This window comes from Doryrhamphus excisus, unplaced genomic scaffold (genome assembly GCF_037039965.1).
Source record: "Doryrhamphus excisus strain RoL-2023G ecotype Guam unplaced genomic scaffold, RoL_Dexc_Guam_v1.1 HiC_scaffold_82, whole genome shotgun sequence".
Lineage (NCBI taxonomy): Eukaryota > Metazoa > Chordata > Actinopteri > Syngnathiformes > Syngnathidae > Doryrhamphus > Doryrhamphus excisus.
The window spans coordinates 13921-30239 of NW_027621882.1; the positions used below are offsets into that span (position 1 = coordinate 13921).

At 55.0% G+C, this 16319-nt stretch overlaps 2 protein-coding genes and 1 pseudogene across 2 annotated transcripts; 2 read left to right on the forward strand and 1 right to left on the reverse strand.

Moving 5' to 3' along the window:
- The first annotated feature begins 1514 nt into the window (after positions 1-1514).
- LOC144898095 (uncharacterized) lies at positions 1515-2787 on the forward strand. Its single transcript, XM_078788973.1, has 2 exons — positions 1515-2003; positions 2104-2787. Exons 1-2 carry the CDS (start codon positions 1515-1517, stop codon positions 2785-2787), a joined length of 1173 nt encoding a protein of 390 aa, XP_078645099.1.
- Positions 2788-7311: 4524 nt separating this feature from the next.
- LOC144898096 (glycogen phosphorylase-like) lies at positions 7312-9390 on the forward strand. The gene has a single exon (XM_078788974.1). The coding sequence runs from the start codon at positions 7312-7314 to the stop codon at positions 9388-9390; it is 2079 nt and encodes a 692-aa protein (XP_078645100.1).
- Positions 9391-13247: 3857 nt separating this feature from the next.
- Positions 13248-16177, reverse strand: LOC144898097 (biotin-dependent 3-methylcrotonyl-coenzyme A carboxylase beta1 subunit pseudogene; annotated as a pseudogene).
- Between the last annotated feature and the right edge of the window lie 142 nt (positions 16178-16319).

Here is a 16319-nt window from a genome sequence, read left to right on the forward strand (position 1 = left end):
TCGGCCGGGAGAATGCCGTTTCCGATACGACATTTGGCAGCGCTATTTCCCGTACTTGCACCTTGGAAACCGCCGAAACGCCATCACTGATTTCCTGAGTGGCCCCGGGGAACCCGAGTTCGCTCGATTGACAAACCCCGGTATCGGCCGCGGGTCGCGAAGCGTTCCGGTTGGCCGCCGATGCACGCGAGCGTTTTTTCCGGTTGCGGAACGCTTCGACCATCTGGCAGCAGCTGTCATATCGGTCGTCGGGCGATTTTGCCAGCGCCCGTTGCAGAACCATCCGGTCGCCCAAAGGCACGCCTTCGAATTCCGGTGTGCCGTGCAGGTGCTGAACCGCCAGTTGAGCCGTCGTTTTTCCCTGGTACGGGCGGCGACCGGTAAGCATTTCCTGAAAAACGATCGCCAACGAGTACTGGTCGCTGTGGACCGACGGCCGCCCGTCAAACAGTTCCGGCGGCGCGTACACCGGCGTCAAACCGCTCATCAACGATTGCGTGACGTCACGAACGTTCTTGACCAGCCCAAAATCGGCGACTTTGACATGATTGCCGACGACCAACAAGTTTTCCGGTTTGACATCAAGATGTTGAAGTCCGTGTTCCTGGCTCAAAAAATCCAGCGCTTCAGCGGCTTCGGACAGATATTGCAACAGCTCGTTGCGGGGAATTCCGACATTGTCATCGGTGCAATACAAATCGAAAATATCAGCCAGCGAACCATCGGCCAGTTCGGTAATGACGACCATGCGGCCATCAACAAAATCAATCCGGTCAAGGCTCAACAGGTAGGGGTGACGAAGCTGTTTGACACGTTCAATCGCTTTTAATTCGACCTTCGCATGCGTACCGTCATGCACCCCGTAAACCAGTTTGACCGCTTTTAAAATACCGCCTGGGGCCAACGCTTTCCAGACTTCGCCATAACCACCATCGCCCAGCGGTTCAACCAGTTCGTAGCCAAGTATTTCGGTGCCCGGTTCTGGAGTCAGCGTTGTTGACACGGCAAACGGTTCCTGAGTGAATACGGGGAGTCTGGCGCCAAGCTGTCTGTCGCACAGCACGCAAATGTAGCTTGGGGTAACCGGATTCAAGTAAAATAGTTGACTTCTTTGACGGGGTTGTCGGCCGGTGGCATGAAATATTCCGGTTATGACGGATTCGGTCGCGCCGACACCACAATCGCCTGTTTGGCAAAGGGTGAACCGCCGCCATCGCCAACGACCGGTTCTAATCAATTCGGCGACCCGGTAGGGTATGGGGTGACGACTTTGTGCTCGAAACCGTTTGATTTCCCTCAATAAAACACCCATGACAATCGATCCGCCAGATCCGGTGCTTCAGGCAGCGTTTGATCCCGAACGTTTTCGCGCCGATGGACATCGACTGGTCGATCAACTGGCCGATCACCTGGGTCGATTGCAAGGGGATCGTGCGTCCTGGCGCCAGGTGATCGATTGGGTGGATCCTGAACATGCGGACTCGATCTGGTCAAGCCTTGCGGACCCATGCGAGATGCCTGATTTTACCCGGTGCGTGATTGACCACAGCATCCATTTGCACCATCGCGGTTACCTGGGACATCAGGTGTCACCGTCATTACCCCACAGCGCGTTGGCCGGTTTGATTTCCGATTTGTTGAACAACGGCATGGCCGTTTACGAAATGGGCATGGCCAGTTCGGCCGCGGAAAATCTGATCGTACAGAAAATGGCGCGGACTTTCGGCATGAAACCTGGTGCAGGAGGGTTGATGACATCCGGTGGCAGCATGGCGAATCTGACCGCATTGCTGGCCGCCCGGCAGATTCAATCGGCCGGCGATCCCTGGACCGACGGAACCTGCCAAAACCGGTATGCCGTGATGGTATGCGATTCGTCCCATTACAGCATCGACCGGGCCGTGCGGATCATGGGTTGGGGTGATTCGGGGTTGATATCCGTGCCGTATGACGACCGCTACCGGATGCGGGCGGATTTGCTCGACGCGTTGTACGACGTGGCGGTTGAAAAAACAGATCGTGCCGATCGCGGTGGTCGGTAACGCGTGTTCGACGGCGACCGGTTCATTTGACCCGCTCGATACGATTGCCGATTTTTGTCAGCGGCGCCGATTATGGTTTCACGTCGACGCCGCCCATGGAGGGGCTTTGGCGTTTTCCCAGCGGCATGGCAAGCGCCTGGCCGGGATCGACCGCGCTGACAGCGTGACCATCGATTTCCACAAGATGCTGCTTGTTCCCGGGGTGACCAGCGCGTTGATCTACCGCAAGCGACAGCATGGGTTCCGCACGTTCGCTCAAAAAGCCGACTATCTTTTGACCGAATCGAATGGCGCGGCATCACCCGATTCAGCCCGTCAGACACTCGAGTGCACGAAATTGATGATGAGCATCAAAGTGATGGCGGCGCTGAAAATTCACGGTGAATCATTGTTTGGCGCCAACGTTGACCGGTTGTTGGATTTGACAGCGCATTTTGCCGATCTGATTGAATCGCGCCCGAATTTCGAGCTGGCAATCCGGCCGGACTGCAATATCATCTGTTTTCGTATTCGCCGTGATGAATGGGATGATCAACAGACTGACAAGATAAATCGAATCATACGGCGTCGCCTGCTTGAAGCGGGGCGTTATTACATCGTGCAAACCATGCTCAAGGCAGCCGGTCAATCCGACGCAAAATTTTTTTTACGGGTGACGGTGGCCAACGCGATGACAACTTCCGAAGTGCTCAATCGATTGCTCGATGAAATCGAATGGATCGCCAATGACATCCATCGCGGTTGACCGCTCACCGGGCCATGGCCAGCTGTGATTCGGGTCCGACCCGAATCGCGCCCGATAACGTCCGCCGGTCACCGGGCCGCGCTTTCCAGGCGGGTCAACGATTGATCCATTTCCGTTTTCAAAAAATTCTCGTAAGTCAATCCGAAATAACCGTAACCGATTCCGCCGGGAAGTTCTCCCGTCGCGATCCATCGTATCGATGTCTGATGGTCGCCCCGGGGCTTGATTTCAAAAAAACCGTTCATGGGTATCTGGCCCATCCGGATCGAATAGTCGACGCGGTCGTTGTTCTCGCTGGCGGTGATTTCAGCCGTTCCGTCGAACCGGTGGTCGGGTCGCGGATCATTCCACGTCATGATCGCCCCGGGGCCCGATTCAGGGCCGGAGTATTCGATTTTCAAGCCGTGGATCCGTTTTTCGCTCCACGACGACCACCTGGGCCATAAAGAGATCGTGTTGATGTGTCGGAACACCCGGCTAGGCGGCGCGTCGATCAATCGTTCGGTCTGAACGTGGTACCCCCGTGGCAACACCCAGCCGATGGCGCAAAACAACGATGTCAAAATGGCAATCGCGGCGATTAGCCGGATAACAATGGAACCCACTGGACAACCGGATTACTGGTCAGACGATTTTGAAGATGATCCCGAAACAGACGGCGGTGTGTTCAAATGCTTGATCTGGATATTTCGGAATTCAATGGGATCACGATGCCCACAAAATCCAAAAAAGCCACGTTGGCGGTTCCGACCGGGATGAGGGCGATCCTTGAAAAAATTTTCCAGCCCCGCGACATCCGCGTCCATGATCAACGTACCGTTCAATTCGACCTTGATCGTTGAACCGACCACGGTAACTTGTTGGTAATTCCATTGACCCACCGGACGCAGGTAACCCCGATGTGCCGCCGCCATGCCGTAAATGCTGCCGTGAAATTGTCGTGGATCGAGGTCGCGATATTTTTCGGCCGTGTTATCGAGAACCTGTAATTCACACATGCCGTGATCGGAAGGATTGCCCCGGCCGGGGTAACGGATCGCCAGACCGTTGTTGCCGCCGGGAACCAGTTTGAATTCCAGGCGAACAACGAAATCACCATACTCTTCCCGGGTGAACAAGTTTCCGCTTTTACCTTGCCGGCAACGGATGACGCCGTCGCGGGCGACGTAACTGTCCAAATCCCCTTGCCAATTGGACAAATCATCGCCGTTGACCAGCGAAACAAATCCGCCGCGATGGGTGTTTAAAAATTCAGCGGCCTGGGCAACGGTCAGTTCCTTGATCAACAGATTCCGCCAACGTATTTCGCCGCCGTGGGTTTGCAATTGAATCGGACCGGCGACCATTAACGGCAGGCGATTTTTCGGTGGTTGATTACGATCCCAGTAATTTTCAAGGCGGCAATGATCGACGACCAGTTCGCCGTTGAGCCAGACGCTGGTGATTTCACCGACCTGGACTACACGGATCGAATTCCACTGACCAAAAGGTTTGTCGGCGTGGACCTGCGGGTCCCGGCCGTTGTCCATTGAATTATTGAACAGTCCACCGGAGCCTTTTTTTGATCCCAGTGGCCACTTCCCGCCGCTTTGAGTCGTGTCCCAGATTTGAACCTGTGGCGTCGACTTCAGGTAAATACCGCTGTCGGCCCCGGCGACGGTATTGTATTCAAGTCGCAACTCGAAATCGCGGTAATCCCTGTCGGTGGTCAAAAACGGCCCCTGGCCGTCGTTGACGATTTGACCGTCCTGCACCGACCAATGTTTCAAGGTTTCGGCTTGTTCGTCGGCCATTATCTTTTTGCGTTTTTCGGCCGGCATCTCGCGAAACTGGCGCGGATCCCGCGTCTGTTCGCCATGCCACCCGGTCAAGTCGGTGCCATTAAACAGCGCCGTAAATTCATCTTGAGGACCGTTTTGCAGCTGGGTGTGGTCAGCGCGATCGTCTGGATTCTGGCCATCTACCACCGTGGTTGACGATTCCCCGAACATCGCCAACTCCCCGAACATCGACAACTCCCCGAACATCGCCAACATCATCGCAAGGAAAACCACAGAGATTCGTTTTACAAAGATCATGATGGTAACTGGTTGGCCAGGCGGTTATTGATTATTGACGCACAACGATTGATGGTCCCGGGCGGTTGCGACAATCAACCGCCCGGAAATTCGTTTATACCAGTGACCGTCGGCGGGGGCAACATCCGGGGCAACGGCCGGCGCAACATCCGGGGCAACATCCGAAGCGCGGCGCAGCACGTTGGTCGGTTCAAAAAATCTTGAAAACCGGTTTTTTGCTTTCGGACAGCATGGATACCGCGCAACGGCATGAATTCGCTAGAAGCTATCTGAGAATTCAAACGTTGTTTTTTCCGTATTTAAATGGTATTGCGCTGTTTTTTGGAAACAGTCGATTCAACATCAGACTGATCTGAGAAATCTTGATCATGGTTTCACTCGAGTCAACGGTTCGTTCGACGTCCCGGTTCAATCGACGGTATCGATTGAACCAGGCAAAGCTCCGTTCGACCACCCATCTTTGCCGCAGCGGTTTGAAGCCTGGGGTTCCTGGCGGTTTGCTTTTGAGGTTCAGTTGAAAGCCAAGTTCCCTGTCAACCATCTCAACGAGTTCGCCTCGGTATCCAAGGTCAGCATGGACGATGTCAACTGTTGGCTGTTGTTCGTTCAGACGACGTAGTATCGGATCGGCGGCGACGGCATCATGGACGTTGGCAGCAGTGACGTTGACAACCAGAATCAGACCCAATACATCGGTAATGATATGCCTTTTACGGCCATTGGCGCGTTTTCCGCCATCGTAACCGACTTCGGTTCCCTGATCGGCTGTCTTGACCGTCTGGCTGTCAATGCAGGCCACTGTAGGAGATGGATCGCGACCAGCCGCTTTACGAACGGCGTTTCGCAACGTCACAAGCAGCCGATCCCAAAGTCCATTCTTACGCCAGCGGTTGTAGTAGTAATTAACGGTCTTGTAGTTGGGGAAATCATGAGGCAACATGTCCCACTGACAACCCGAACGATTGACGTACAAGATCGCATTGACAACTTCGCGAAGATCAACTTCGATGGTTCGACCTCGACCTGACGTCCTTGGTTGCGGCATCAGGGACGTAATTGTTTCCCACTGAAGGTCACTCAAATCGGTTGGGTAAGCTGAACGTGACATTTTGCCTCCTTGCAATGACGACTGATGAAAAAACCCCCTGAAAAACAACTCTTTTAACATCATACCCGATGTCAACGAATTCTCAGATAGCTTCTAATCGCGCAACAGCGCCAATTCACAAACGTTGGCTTCGACAACATCGCGCGGGCAGCTCCATACCAGGAAAAACAACGCTTCCTGGCACCATCGCCCGACCGGGTGAGAGGCGGTGAATCCGGAGCCTTTGGCGGTCGACATCGCGATTTGAGTGCTGCGCAGCACCAGCGAATTGGCGGTCGTCCGTAAATCATTGGCTCGTCCGGAACTCGCGTCGACCGGCTCGATCAACCGATCAAAACACTCATCCCACTGATTTTTCAATTCCTTGTGTACCAATGTCAATTCGTTTCGTCGGGCCGATTCTCCGGCGATGTAATCGATCGCCGATTTGGCCAGGCCCAGCGCAAGGGCGCTTGTCGGTTGCCCGCCAGGTGTGCCGCCGCTGGCGTGCCGCATGACTTGTCTGACCGGCCCGGCAAGGAGCCGTGAATTTTCCACCAAAGCGGATTCGAAACGGACCTTGCCGGTACAACTTGCGTTCAAGGCGATCAATTCGGCGCTCGGTTCGATTTGTATGCCGTCAGTATCGCGCTCGATGGCGATCAGTATCTGTTCCGCATCAGCCGGCGTTTGGGTGGACTGATCCGGATCGGTCACCGTTGCGCCGATCACCAGCACGTCGGCAAACGACGATCCGGTCACCCACGGAGCATCGCCGGTGATTTCAAACCCGCCACTGACAGGCGTGGCCGACAAAACCGGCCGGGACCAATGTTGGCGGCTGGTCGTCAAATGCGAAATGCCCACCGTCGGCACACAATTTCCCGCGACGATGTTCCCCAGCAATTCCGATTTCAGCGATTGGTTATCGCTGGTTTCGATCCGTCGGATCGCGGCGTGCATTTGCGTCAACACAAACGCCGTTGTCAGACACCGTTGTGACAATTCCAGGTAACCTTGCACAATGGAGCGGTCGTCCCACCCCCAGCCGCCGTATTCGCGAGCCACAAACCACTTGATCACCCCACGATCGACGCATGACGTGATAATTTCGCGAATCCGATCGGTGGAAACCCGATGCCCGGACAGCCGGTCGGACAATTCAGCAAAACCGGATGACCGGATATATTCAATCAACTTCATCAGACAATTGTGCCGTCATACGCGGGTGTCGTCAAATCCAGCTAAACACCCGATTCAGAAATTATTATACTGCTCAGTACACGTTGTCAGAACACGTTGTCAAAACTATCAGATCACCCGATGCGTAATCCTGAAACCATGATGTCTGAACCAACAATGCTTCGCGAATCCGGCCCGAGTTGTGACGAACTGCTTTCGCGGTGCGAGGCATTGGCCAGTAATTTGTGGTGGAGCTGGACGCCGGAGGTCACGGGTATTTTCCGCGACCTGGACCCGGTCCGCTGGCGGGAATTGAATCACAACCCCATCAAATTGCTTCAGGAATTTTCCCCCCGGCGATTGGACCGTCGGGCATCGGAAATGGTTTTATACAGCCGGATCAACCATGCGTACCGCCGGCTGAAAGAGTATATCAGTTCCAAACAGGTCTGGAGCAGCACCCACGCGGGTGTGTTGGGCGCCAAGCCGGTTGCGTATTTTTCGGCGGAATTCGGGATCCACGAATCGTTACCCATTTATTCCGGCGGCCTGGGGGTATTATCGGGCGACCATATCAAAAGTGCCAGCAACCTGGGGGTACCGCTGGTCGCGACCGGATTGTTTTATTCGCAAGGGTATTTTCGGCAACAACTGGACAACGCCGGTTACCAGAGCGAACAATACATCGATACGCAAGTCGACGGGTTGCCGATTGAGCCGGCTTTGGATCCAGACGGCCGGACCATTACGGTGACCATCGAAACACGCGGCGGCGATTTGCTGGCCAAGGTGTGGCGGATGCAAGTTGGCCGCGTTCAATTATTTTTGCTTGATTGTAACGTTGAAGGAAACCATCCTGACGATCGACGCCTGACCAGCCGCTTGTACGGTGGCGATGTCCGCACCCGGATTCGCCAGGAACTGGTATTGGGGATCGGTGGCGTCAAAGCGTTTCAGGCGTTGGGCATCACACCTGGTGTTTACCACTTGAACGAAGGCCACAGCGCGTTTGGCCCCCTGGAAGTGATCGCCAGCCGCATGGAAGAAGACGGCCTGTCGTCGTTTGACGATGCGTTACGCGATGTCGCGATGCAAACCGTGTTTACGACCCATACGCCGGTGCCCGCGGGTCACGATCGTTTTGATTGTTCGCTCGTCGAAGAACATCTGGGTCCGGTCCGCGATCGGTTGGGGTTGACTTATGAACAATTCATGAGCCTGGGAAAGGTCGATCCACACAATCATCAGGAATCATTTTGCATGACCATCACCGGATTGAAACTGTCGCGAACCGCCAATGCGGTCAGTCAGTTGCATGGTCATGTTTCCCGGCGGATGTGGGCTCAATTGTGGCCATGGCGAGTCGAAGAAGAAATTCCGATTGGCCATATCACCAACGGCGTCCACACACCCAGCTGGCTGGCCGGTCAGATGAAACAGTTATACGACCGTCATTTTGAAAACGGCTGGCTGAACCGCGTTGGCGAAAGTTCGGTCTGGCAGGGAATTTACCGCGTTGACCCCCAGGAATTATGGGAAATCCATAATGTGTTGAAAAACTTGATGATCCATTTTGTCCGTCACCGCTATTTTGACCAGTGCCAACGGTGGGACGACACCAGTGAACCCGAAACGGAAACGGGTGTTCTTGACCCGGCCCGGTTGACCATCGGTTTCGGCCGGCGGTTTGCGACTTACAAGCGGGCGAATCTGATTTTCAGCGATCTCGATCGCATTGATCGGATCGTCAACCACCCGGCGTGTCCGGTCCAGTTTATTTTCGCCGGAAAAGCCCATCCAAAAGACGAACCCGGAAAGGATTTCATCCGCACGATTGCGGCGCTGCGACACGATTCCCGGTTTGCGGGCAAAGTGATTTTCATCGAAGATTATGATGTCAACGTGTGTCGACATATGGTCCAGGGGGTGGACGTGTGGTTGAACAATCCCCGACGACCGCTTGAAGCATCCGGGACCAGTGGCCAGAAAGTCGTTTTGAACGGTGGATTGAATCTGTCGATCCTTGATGGGTGGTGGGCGGAAGCGTACAACGGCACCAACGGTTTTGCCATCGGCAAAGGCACCAGCCATCAACAGGATGAAATCACTGACCGTTCGCGATGCGGAATCGCTGTACCAGGTGATCGAACAACAGGTGGCACCCGCGTTTTTCCAACGCGACGATGGGTTCCCCGCTCACTGGGTGGAGCGCATGATGAATTCCATCGCGACGCTGGCATGGCGTTTCAGCAGTGACCGGATGGTCATGGATTACGTGAAACGGTGCTACGTTCCGGCAGCCGGTGGATTGTCAAGTGACATGACAAATACCTGAACCGCGCATGCAAAGTGGTTGTCGCACCCCGGCGGATTAACCATCAGGCCAATTCCGAATCGTGTTGCAACAACCGACAGTTGAGGATCGGGTTTTCGCGGTGGGATAATCGCCGATTGCAATCCGTGCCGGGTCGATGCCGTGTCCGCGCATGGGGTAAACGCGACCGAATCGATGTTCAATCCCTTCCACTGGTCGATACTCAATATGGTTTCCACCATCTCCCGCATATTCGATGAATTGCCCGCATAAAGCGCAACGTTGTCAGAGTAAAGCACAACGACCCCGGGGGTTTCAGGTTTTTCAAACGAACCATTGTCCCGGACCCGAACCCGGTCCAACGGCCTGGAACGGCGGATCCATTGGCTGAACTGTTTCGCAGCGGTCGTTTTGGGCGCCTTTCGAACGTTTTCGTATCGACAACGCCGCCCAACGGTAATCCAATGGGCGAATCGAATCATCGGGCGGTCCGAACAACCGGGCCAGGCGGTCGAATTCACCGGAAAATTCCGGCGAACACAAAATTTCATCCAGCGTTACCTGGAAATCGATCGACAGCAACCGCCAGGCGACTTCGCTGGCAAACCCGAAACGATTTAATTTCCGCAGCGTCGTCGGAGGCGGGCGTTTTCGGGATCGCGGCAACTTGCCCGCTTTCCGTAAATTGATCAATAATCGATTCCAACCCGTCGCGTCAGGTCGATTCGATTTTTTCGGGCATTGTTGAAGATGTTTTGTCCGGCACTGTTGAACAAACCGGGCGTTGGCATCGGGATCACACAACAGATAGTCGGCAGAATAACCGTCGGCCGCACCCACGTAGGCTTCGAGAACGATCGGCCAGATTTTTTTTTCGTCGGCCGTTTTCTTTTGACGCCTGCCTTTGAAAGTGGTCGGGACACTTTCAATCGGTCTTCGGGGCCGTCAATGGGATCATCGACCGCAGTGTTTTTCATCCGTTTCCTGATGAATTGGACATAGTCCCCTGGACCATTCAAATCCGATCCACTGCCGACCGAGCTTTTTGGCGACACACATCGTGGTCCCACTGCCGCCAAACGGATCGAGAACGATTTCTTGCGGGTTGCTTGACGAACGGATGATCCGGGGCCAGTAACTGTTCGGGCATCTGACAACCGTGAAATCCTTCGCGTTCATCAAACGTACCGGCCACACGCGGGCAATACCAGGTATCGTGGTTCGGGCTGAAACTTGACGGCGCATCCTGAGGTCGGGTGATCCACGTGTTGTCCGGCAAACGCCCCATCGAATTGGCCCGGTTGTCCGCGTATACCAGTTGCCGCGCCGATTTGACCCGAATCCGGGGATTGAACCGGTTGAATGTAAATCGCTTGCGATCTTTGACAAAATGAAACAGATGCGTATGGGAGCGGCTGAACCCATGCGTGCAATTGACCCCGAATGTGTAATACCAGACCACCCAGCTGCGACAATGGAACCCGGCCGCCTGAGATTCGATTTTCAACTCTGCCGCATATTCATCGCCAATCGCCAACCAGAACGTTCCATCCTTCTTCAGCACCCGATGGATGCCCCGGATCCATTTTCGACACCACGCCAGATATTCGTCAGCCGTTAGTTTGTCGTCGTAGACGTCGTACTGGTAACCGATGTTAAACGGCGGGTCGGCAAAAACCAGATCGATCGACCCCCGGTCCAGCTCGTCCAGCCGCTTGACGCAATCTCCGTGATAAATCCGGTTGTTTTTCAGTCCCATTGAATCAACGGTTGCATATTTTTCTGGAAGCCATTTTCGATATCACGTCAACGATCTGCAGGGATCCAACACGGGGCATCCGCGACGCACGGCCATCGATCAAAATCGGCCGCTTGATACAGAATTCCGGTCACGTTCACGCTGTCGTCGATGCAATCAGCCCATTGCTGTTTTGCAAACACTCTCACCCGCTTGACGAAATCATCAAACTGACTCGTCGCCAGGGCCTGGGTTACCGGCGAAATTTCGCCCAGGTGCCGGTAACGCCCGCTGTCGGGATCGTATAAATCTACATTAAACTGAACTTCCAGCGCAAGTGGTGGTGCGTCGATCAAAATGTCACCCGGTGCGATCGGCTGGCCGGTTTGTTGCCCCAAAATCCGGCCGAACCGGTTGGAACATTCGACCAGCCAGGGGTACGGTCGTCTGGCGATTTCCGCGTACACTTCGATGACATCGATCGAATCGTATTGGGCAATTCGTTTGTACAACCGCCGCCTGGTTCCAAGCACCGAATTCAGCAGTGTCGCTTCGGCGTTTCCGGCCGCCATTTCCATCAATCGCTGATCCAGATTGAATCGGTCGCGACGAACAGTTCGGTCACATCGTGCCGTAATTGAATTTCATAAAACGCCCGTTGCAACATCGCCGTGGCACTGCGCACCGCGTGATGCCAGTAAACTTCGTTGAACATCACGTATCGACTGAACACCATCAATTCAGCGGCGGTTCTGCCTTTTTGCAACACGGCCAGGCCGTCACCGGCCTGATTCAGGCACAGGTTCGAAATCAATCGTCGTTTGTCGAAATTCAAGCCATACGGCACGCCACTGTGCAAACTGTCCCGATAAAGATAATCGATCTTGTCAATGTCGATCGGGCCAGAAAGAATCGATTGCAACAATTTCATGCGGGGCGAGGACTGGTCCGGCGGTACCAGCAAGTCATAAACCTGTTGTGGGTCGACGCCCCAGTCATCGGCAAGCAATCGAGCCATGTCGTCAGACTGTAAATACTGACCAGCGAAACTTTCATGCGGGACGGTGCCGTCAAGTGACATGTCTTCAATGGCATGGCAAAACGGCCAGTGGCCGATGTCGTGCAACAGCGCCGCAAGAATCAACGTCGTCGCATCATTTGGTGAAACCCGTTCCTGGAATCGGGAATCTCCGGCAAGCTGGCGAAGCACTTGCAAGCAGTTCAAATAGACCCCAGAGAATGTTCGAACCGGGTGTGAACGGCGCCAGGATACACCAGTCGCACCAGACCCAGCTGGCTGATTTGCGACAATCGCCCGAATACCGGGGTATCGATCAGGCGCCGGACCCGCGAGGTCAACGGCACGTCGGTTTCAGGCGGTATCCGCAACTGTTGTTCGGGTTGTATCAACGCCTGAATTTCAGGAATCTGAAGTATCGAATTCAAACCGGCTCCAATCGACGGGCGAGACACTCACAAGCGGGCACCATTTGAACGGGCAACCCACCGGTTGCCAATACGGGCACTTTTTTTGGGTTAACAATGATCATCGATGCGAAAATCCCCCGGTTTCCCGACCTGAAGCCGGACGAATCCGTATTGACAGTTTTTCAGCCGCCAGGAACAATCAACCCCGTCTGTATTGAAACCCGGTATTCGTTTGGCAGGGAGGCCGAATTGATGACCCAATCGACCGATGGCGGAATCAGTTTGAAACAGCTGTTTCCCGGCGCGATGTTCGTCGGTGGAGACGACATTCGTTTTGCCCGCGTGTAGTGACCGCTGGGAAATTTTGCCAGCGACACGATCTGTTTGTCGCGGCACCGCGCACATCCGACGGGTTCGTCAATGTTGGCGGCGCGATCGAGCGCGGAGCGGCCGGTGTGTTGTCCGACCGCTTGTTGCCGGTCGATTGCCCGCAATGTATTGTCGACGATTCCCGCCGGGCGTATTCGTTGATCTGCCAGGCGCTGGCCCGGTTTCCAAGTCATCGTGCGGTGTCGGTTGGTATCAGCGGTTCATTGGGAAAAACCGTCACGTGTCATTTGATCGAGGCGATATTCAAGCATGCCGGATTGAACCCGGGTGTACACCACAGCGTTTCGCCAATTCCTCGTTGTACCCGCCCCGGCGCCCGGATCGAACCGCCGGCCGGCATCGAACGGTGGTCAAGTCCTCAAATTGCCGGCGCACCTGGACCAGGACATCGCTGCCGGGTGCGACAGTTTGATCGTCGAAATCCCCGTTTCCTGGCTGGACGATCACCGGCCGACGGAGTCCAACTGGATGTCGCGGTAATGACCAATATCCGGCGTGAACATCCCCGCACGAACCGGTCGATGGATTCGTACTCATCGGTCAAACGCCGGTTGTTTGATCTGTTGTCTCCCGGTGGAATCGCAATTCTGAATCTGGACGACCCGGTGTCGGCGGAATTATCGCGCCGGATGAACGGCCCGGCATTGACCGTTTCCACCCGGCAGCCCGCCGAAATCACCGGTCAACTGCTTGATCGCGACGTCAGCGAGCAACGGTTTCTGTTAACCGCCGGCCGGGAATCGGTTTCCCCGTGCGAACCCGGATGATCGGCCGGGGACATTTGTACAACTGTCTGACCGCCGCCGCCACAGCTCTGGCAATGGATATCGATTTGCCGACGATCGTCCAGGGGATCGAATCGGTCGAATCCGTTCCCGGCCGCATGGAACGGATTCAATGCGGTCAGGATTTTTCGGTATTCGTCGACATTGCGCAAACGCCGGCACAAACCGCATCGGCGCTGTACGCATTACAAAAAGTCGTCCCGGGACGTTTGATTTGTGTTGCTTCGACCGAATCCAACGATCGCCGGCAACGAATTCGCCTGGGTAATGTTTTGCAGCGGTATGCCGATGTCGGTATTGTCACCAGTCAACGGCTGAAATTCAGGACCACGAAAAATTTCACCAGGTAATCGACGGATATGATCACCCGATCGACGCACACGTGATCGCCGGCCGGATCGACGCGTTGGAATACGCATTACACCAGGCGACAACGGGCGATGCGGTGGGTGGCGTGCGGCCGCGGCGAACATCCGATTGCCATCGTCGGCAGGAAAATTTTCTGGTCACCGACAAGGATGTCTGTCAAAGCTGGCTGTATGAACGGCCGGTCGATACTCACAGGCCCCCGAACGATATCGATCCTGACATTTTTTCGATCGATGATTATCGATAACGTGGGATTATCGATAACGTGGGAAAATCGATAACGTGGGAAAATCGATAACGTGGGAATATCGATGACGTGGGAATGACCGGCGACGCGGCCGGTGAAGCATGTCGGTTGGCGGACCGTTAAACTTGCAACACGCCGGTTTGAAACGGGCGCGGGTCGGCGCAACGGGTGACGATGGCCAGCGAATCGATCAACGTTTGGCGGGTCTGGGTGCGGTTCGATGATCCCGTCAACCCACAAACGGCCCGCAGCGTACCGAATGTCGGTTGTCGTGTCGTACGCGTGAGTCGTTTGTTCCCGCAATTGCGACAATTCTTCGGCATCGGGTTCCTGGCCGGCTCTTTTCAAAGCGGCGATATTGATGTCCAACAACGTGGCGGCGGCCTGTTTGCCGCCCATCACGGCGTACCGCGCATTGGGCCATGCAAATATCAACCGCGGACCAAACGCTTTTCCACACATTCCGTAATTGCCCGCACCGTAACTGCCGCCGGTGATCACGGTCAATTTCGGAACGCGGCTGTTGGAAATCACGTTCACCAATTTGGCGCCGGCGCGGATGATGCCATTTTGTTCGCTGTCGCGACCGACCATGAATCCCATGACGTCTTGTAAAAACACCAGAGGAGTCTGTGTTTGATTGCAATCCATGATGAACCGGGCCGCTTTGTTGGCGCTGTCGTGATAGATCACGCCACCAAACTGCATGCCCTCCCGGGCGCTTTGAACCATTTGCCGTTCGTTGGCGACGATACCAACGTGCCAATTGCCGATCCGGCCGTGACCACAGACGATCGATTGGCCGTAATCGTGTTTGTATTCGGAAAAACTGTCGGCATCGACGATCTGGCGGATCAAAACACGAATGTCATATCTGGCTTGAGGGCTCGCGGGAATCTGGTCGTAGAATTCCGCGAACCCGGTTGCATCCGACCAATGCCAGGGGAGCCGGTTTTTTTTCGGATTGATGGTCGGCTGGATCGACAACGGCGGATCGACTGAATTCCGCCGCCGTGACATCCGGCGGAAAATTGCCAATCAATTCGCGACATCGCGCGATCGCCGCCATGTCGTCCGGTTCGCGGTAATCGATGGTTCCGCTGACGCTCGCGTGCATTTGGGCGCCGCCCAGTTCTTCGTGGCTGACTTCCTGGCCGATGGCGCTTTTTACCAAAGCCGGTCCGGCAAGGTACAAGCCGGACCCTTCGGTCATGATCAGCTGGTCGCACAAAACCGGCAGATAGCCACCGCCCGCCACGCAATTTCCCATGATCGCCGCCAATTGCGGCAAACCCGATGCGCTGATGACCGCATTGTTATAAAAGATCCGGCCGAAGTCATCTTCATCGGGAAAAATTTCGTCCTGCAGCGGCAAAAAGACTCCCGCCGAATCGACGATATACAACAACGGCAGACGGTTTTGCATGGCGATTTTTTGCGCCCGCAAGACTTTTTTGCACGTGATCGGAAAAAACGCGCCCAGCTTTGATCGTCGCGTCGTTGGCGATGATCATCACCTGGCGACCCGACACGGTGCCGATTCCGCAAATCACGCTGCCACTGATCGACCCACCCCAGGACGGGTACATGTCCCATCCCGCCCAGCGCCCGATTTCCAGCCACGACGATTCGCTGTCAAGCAAATGTTTGATTCGTTCGCGAGCCGTCAAACGTCCTTTGTCGTGCTGGCGACGGATCGCTTTCGGCCCGCCTCCGGATTCAATGGTTTCGTTTTGAACTCGAAATTCGTCGAAAACCTCTTGCCATTGCATCGCGATTATTTTCCGACAAATTCCGCTTCGGATCAATTCCGCCGTCGGGGTCGACGTTGTACCAGGTGTTCGAATAGTCCATGTCAAGCCAGTGCCCGGCGACATCAACCAGAGCATCGTCAGCATTGACTTTTAAATCCTC

Excerpts from the sequence above, each read along its gene's own strand:
- LOC144898096 (XM_078788974.1), top strand. The coding sequence starts at position 7,312 with ATGCTTCGCGAATCCGGCCCGAGTTGTGACGAACTGCTTTCGCGGTGC.
- LOC144898095 (XM_078788973.1), top strand. The coding sequence starts at position 1,515 with ATGCCTGATTTTACCCGGTGCGTGATTGACCACAGCATCCATTTGCAC. Across the intron at positions 2,004-2,103 it reads ACGCGTTGTACGACGTGGCG|CGGCGCCGATTATGGTTTCA; the intron begins GTTGAAAAAACA and ends GATTTTTGTCAG.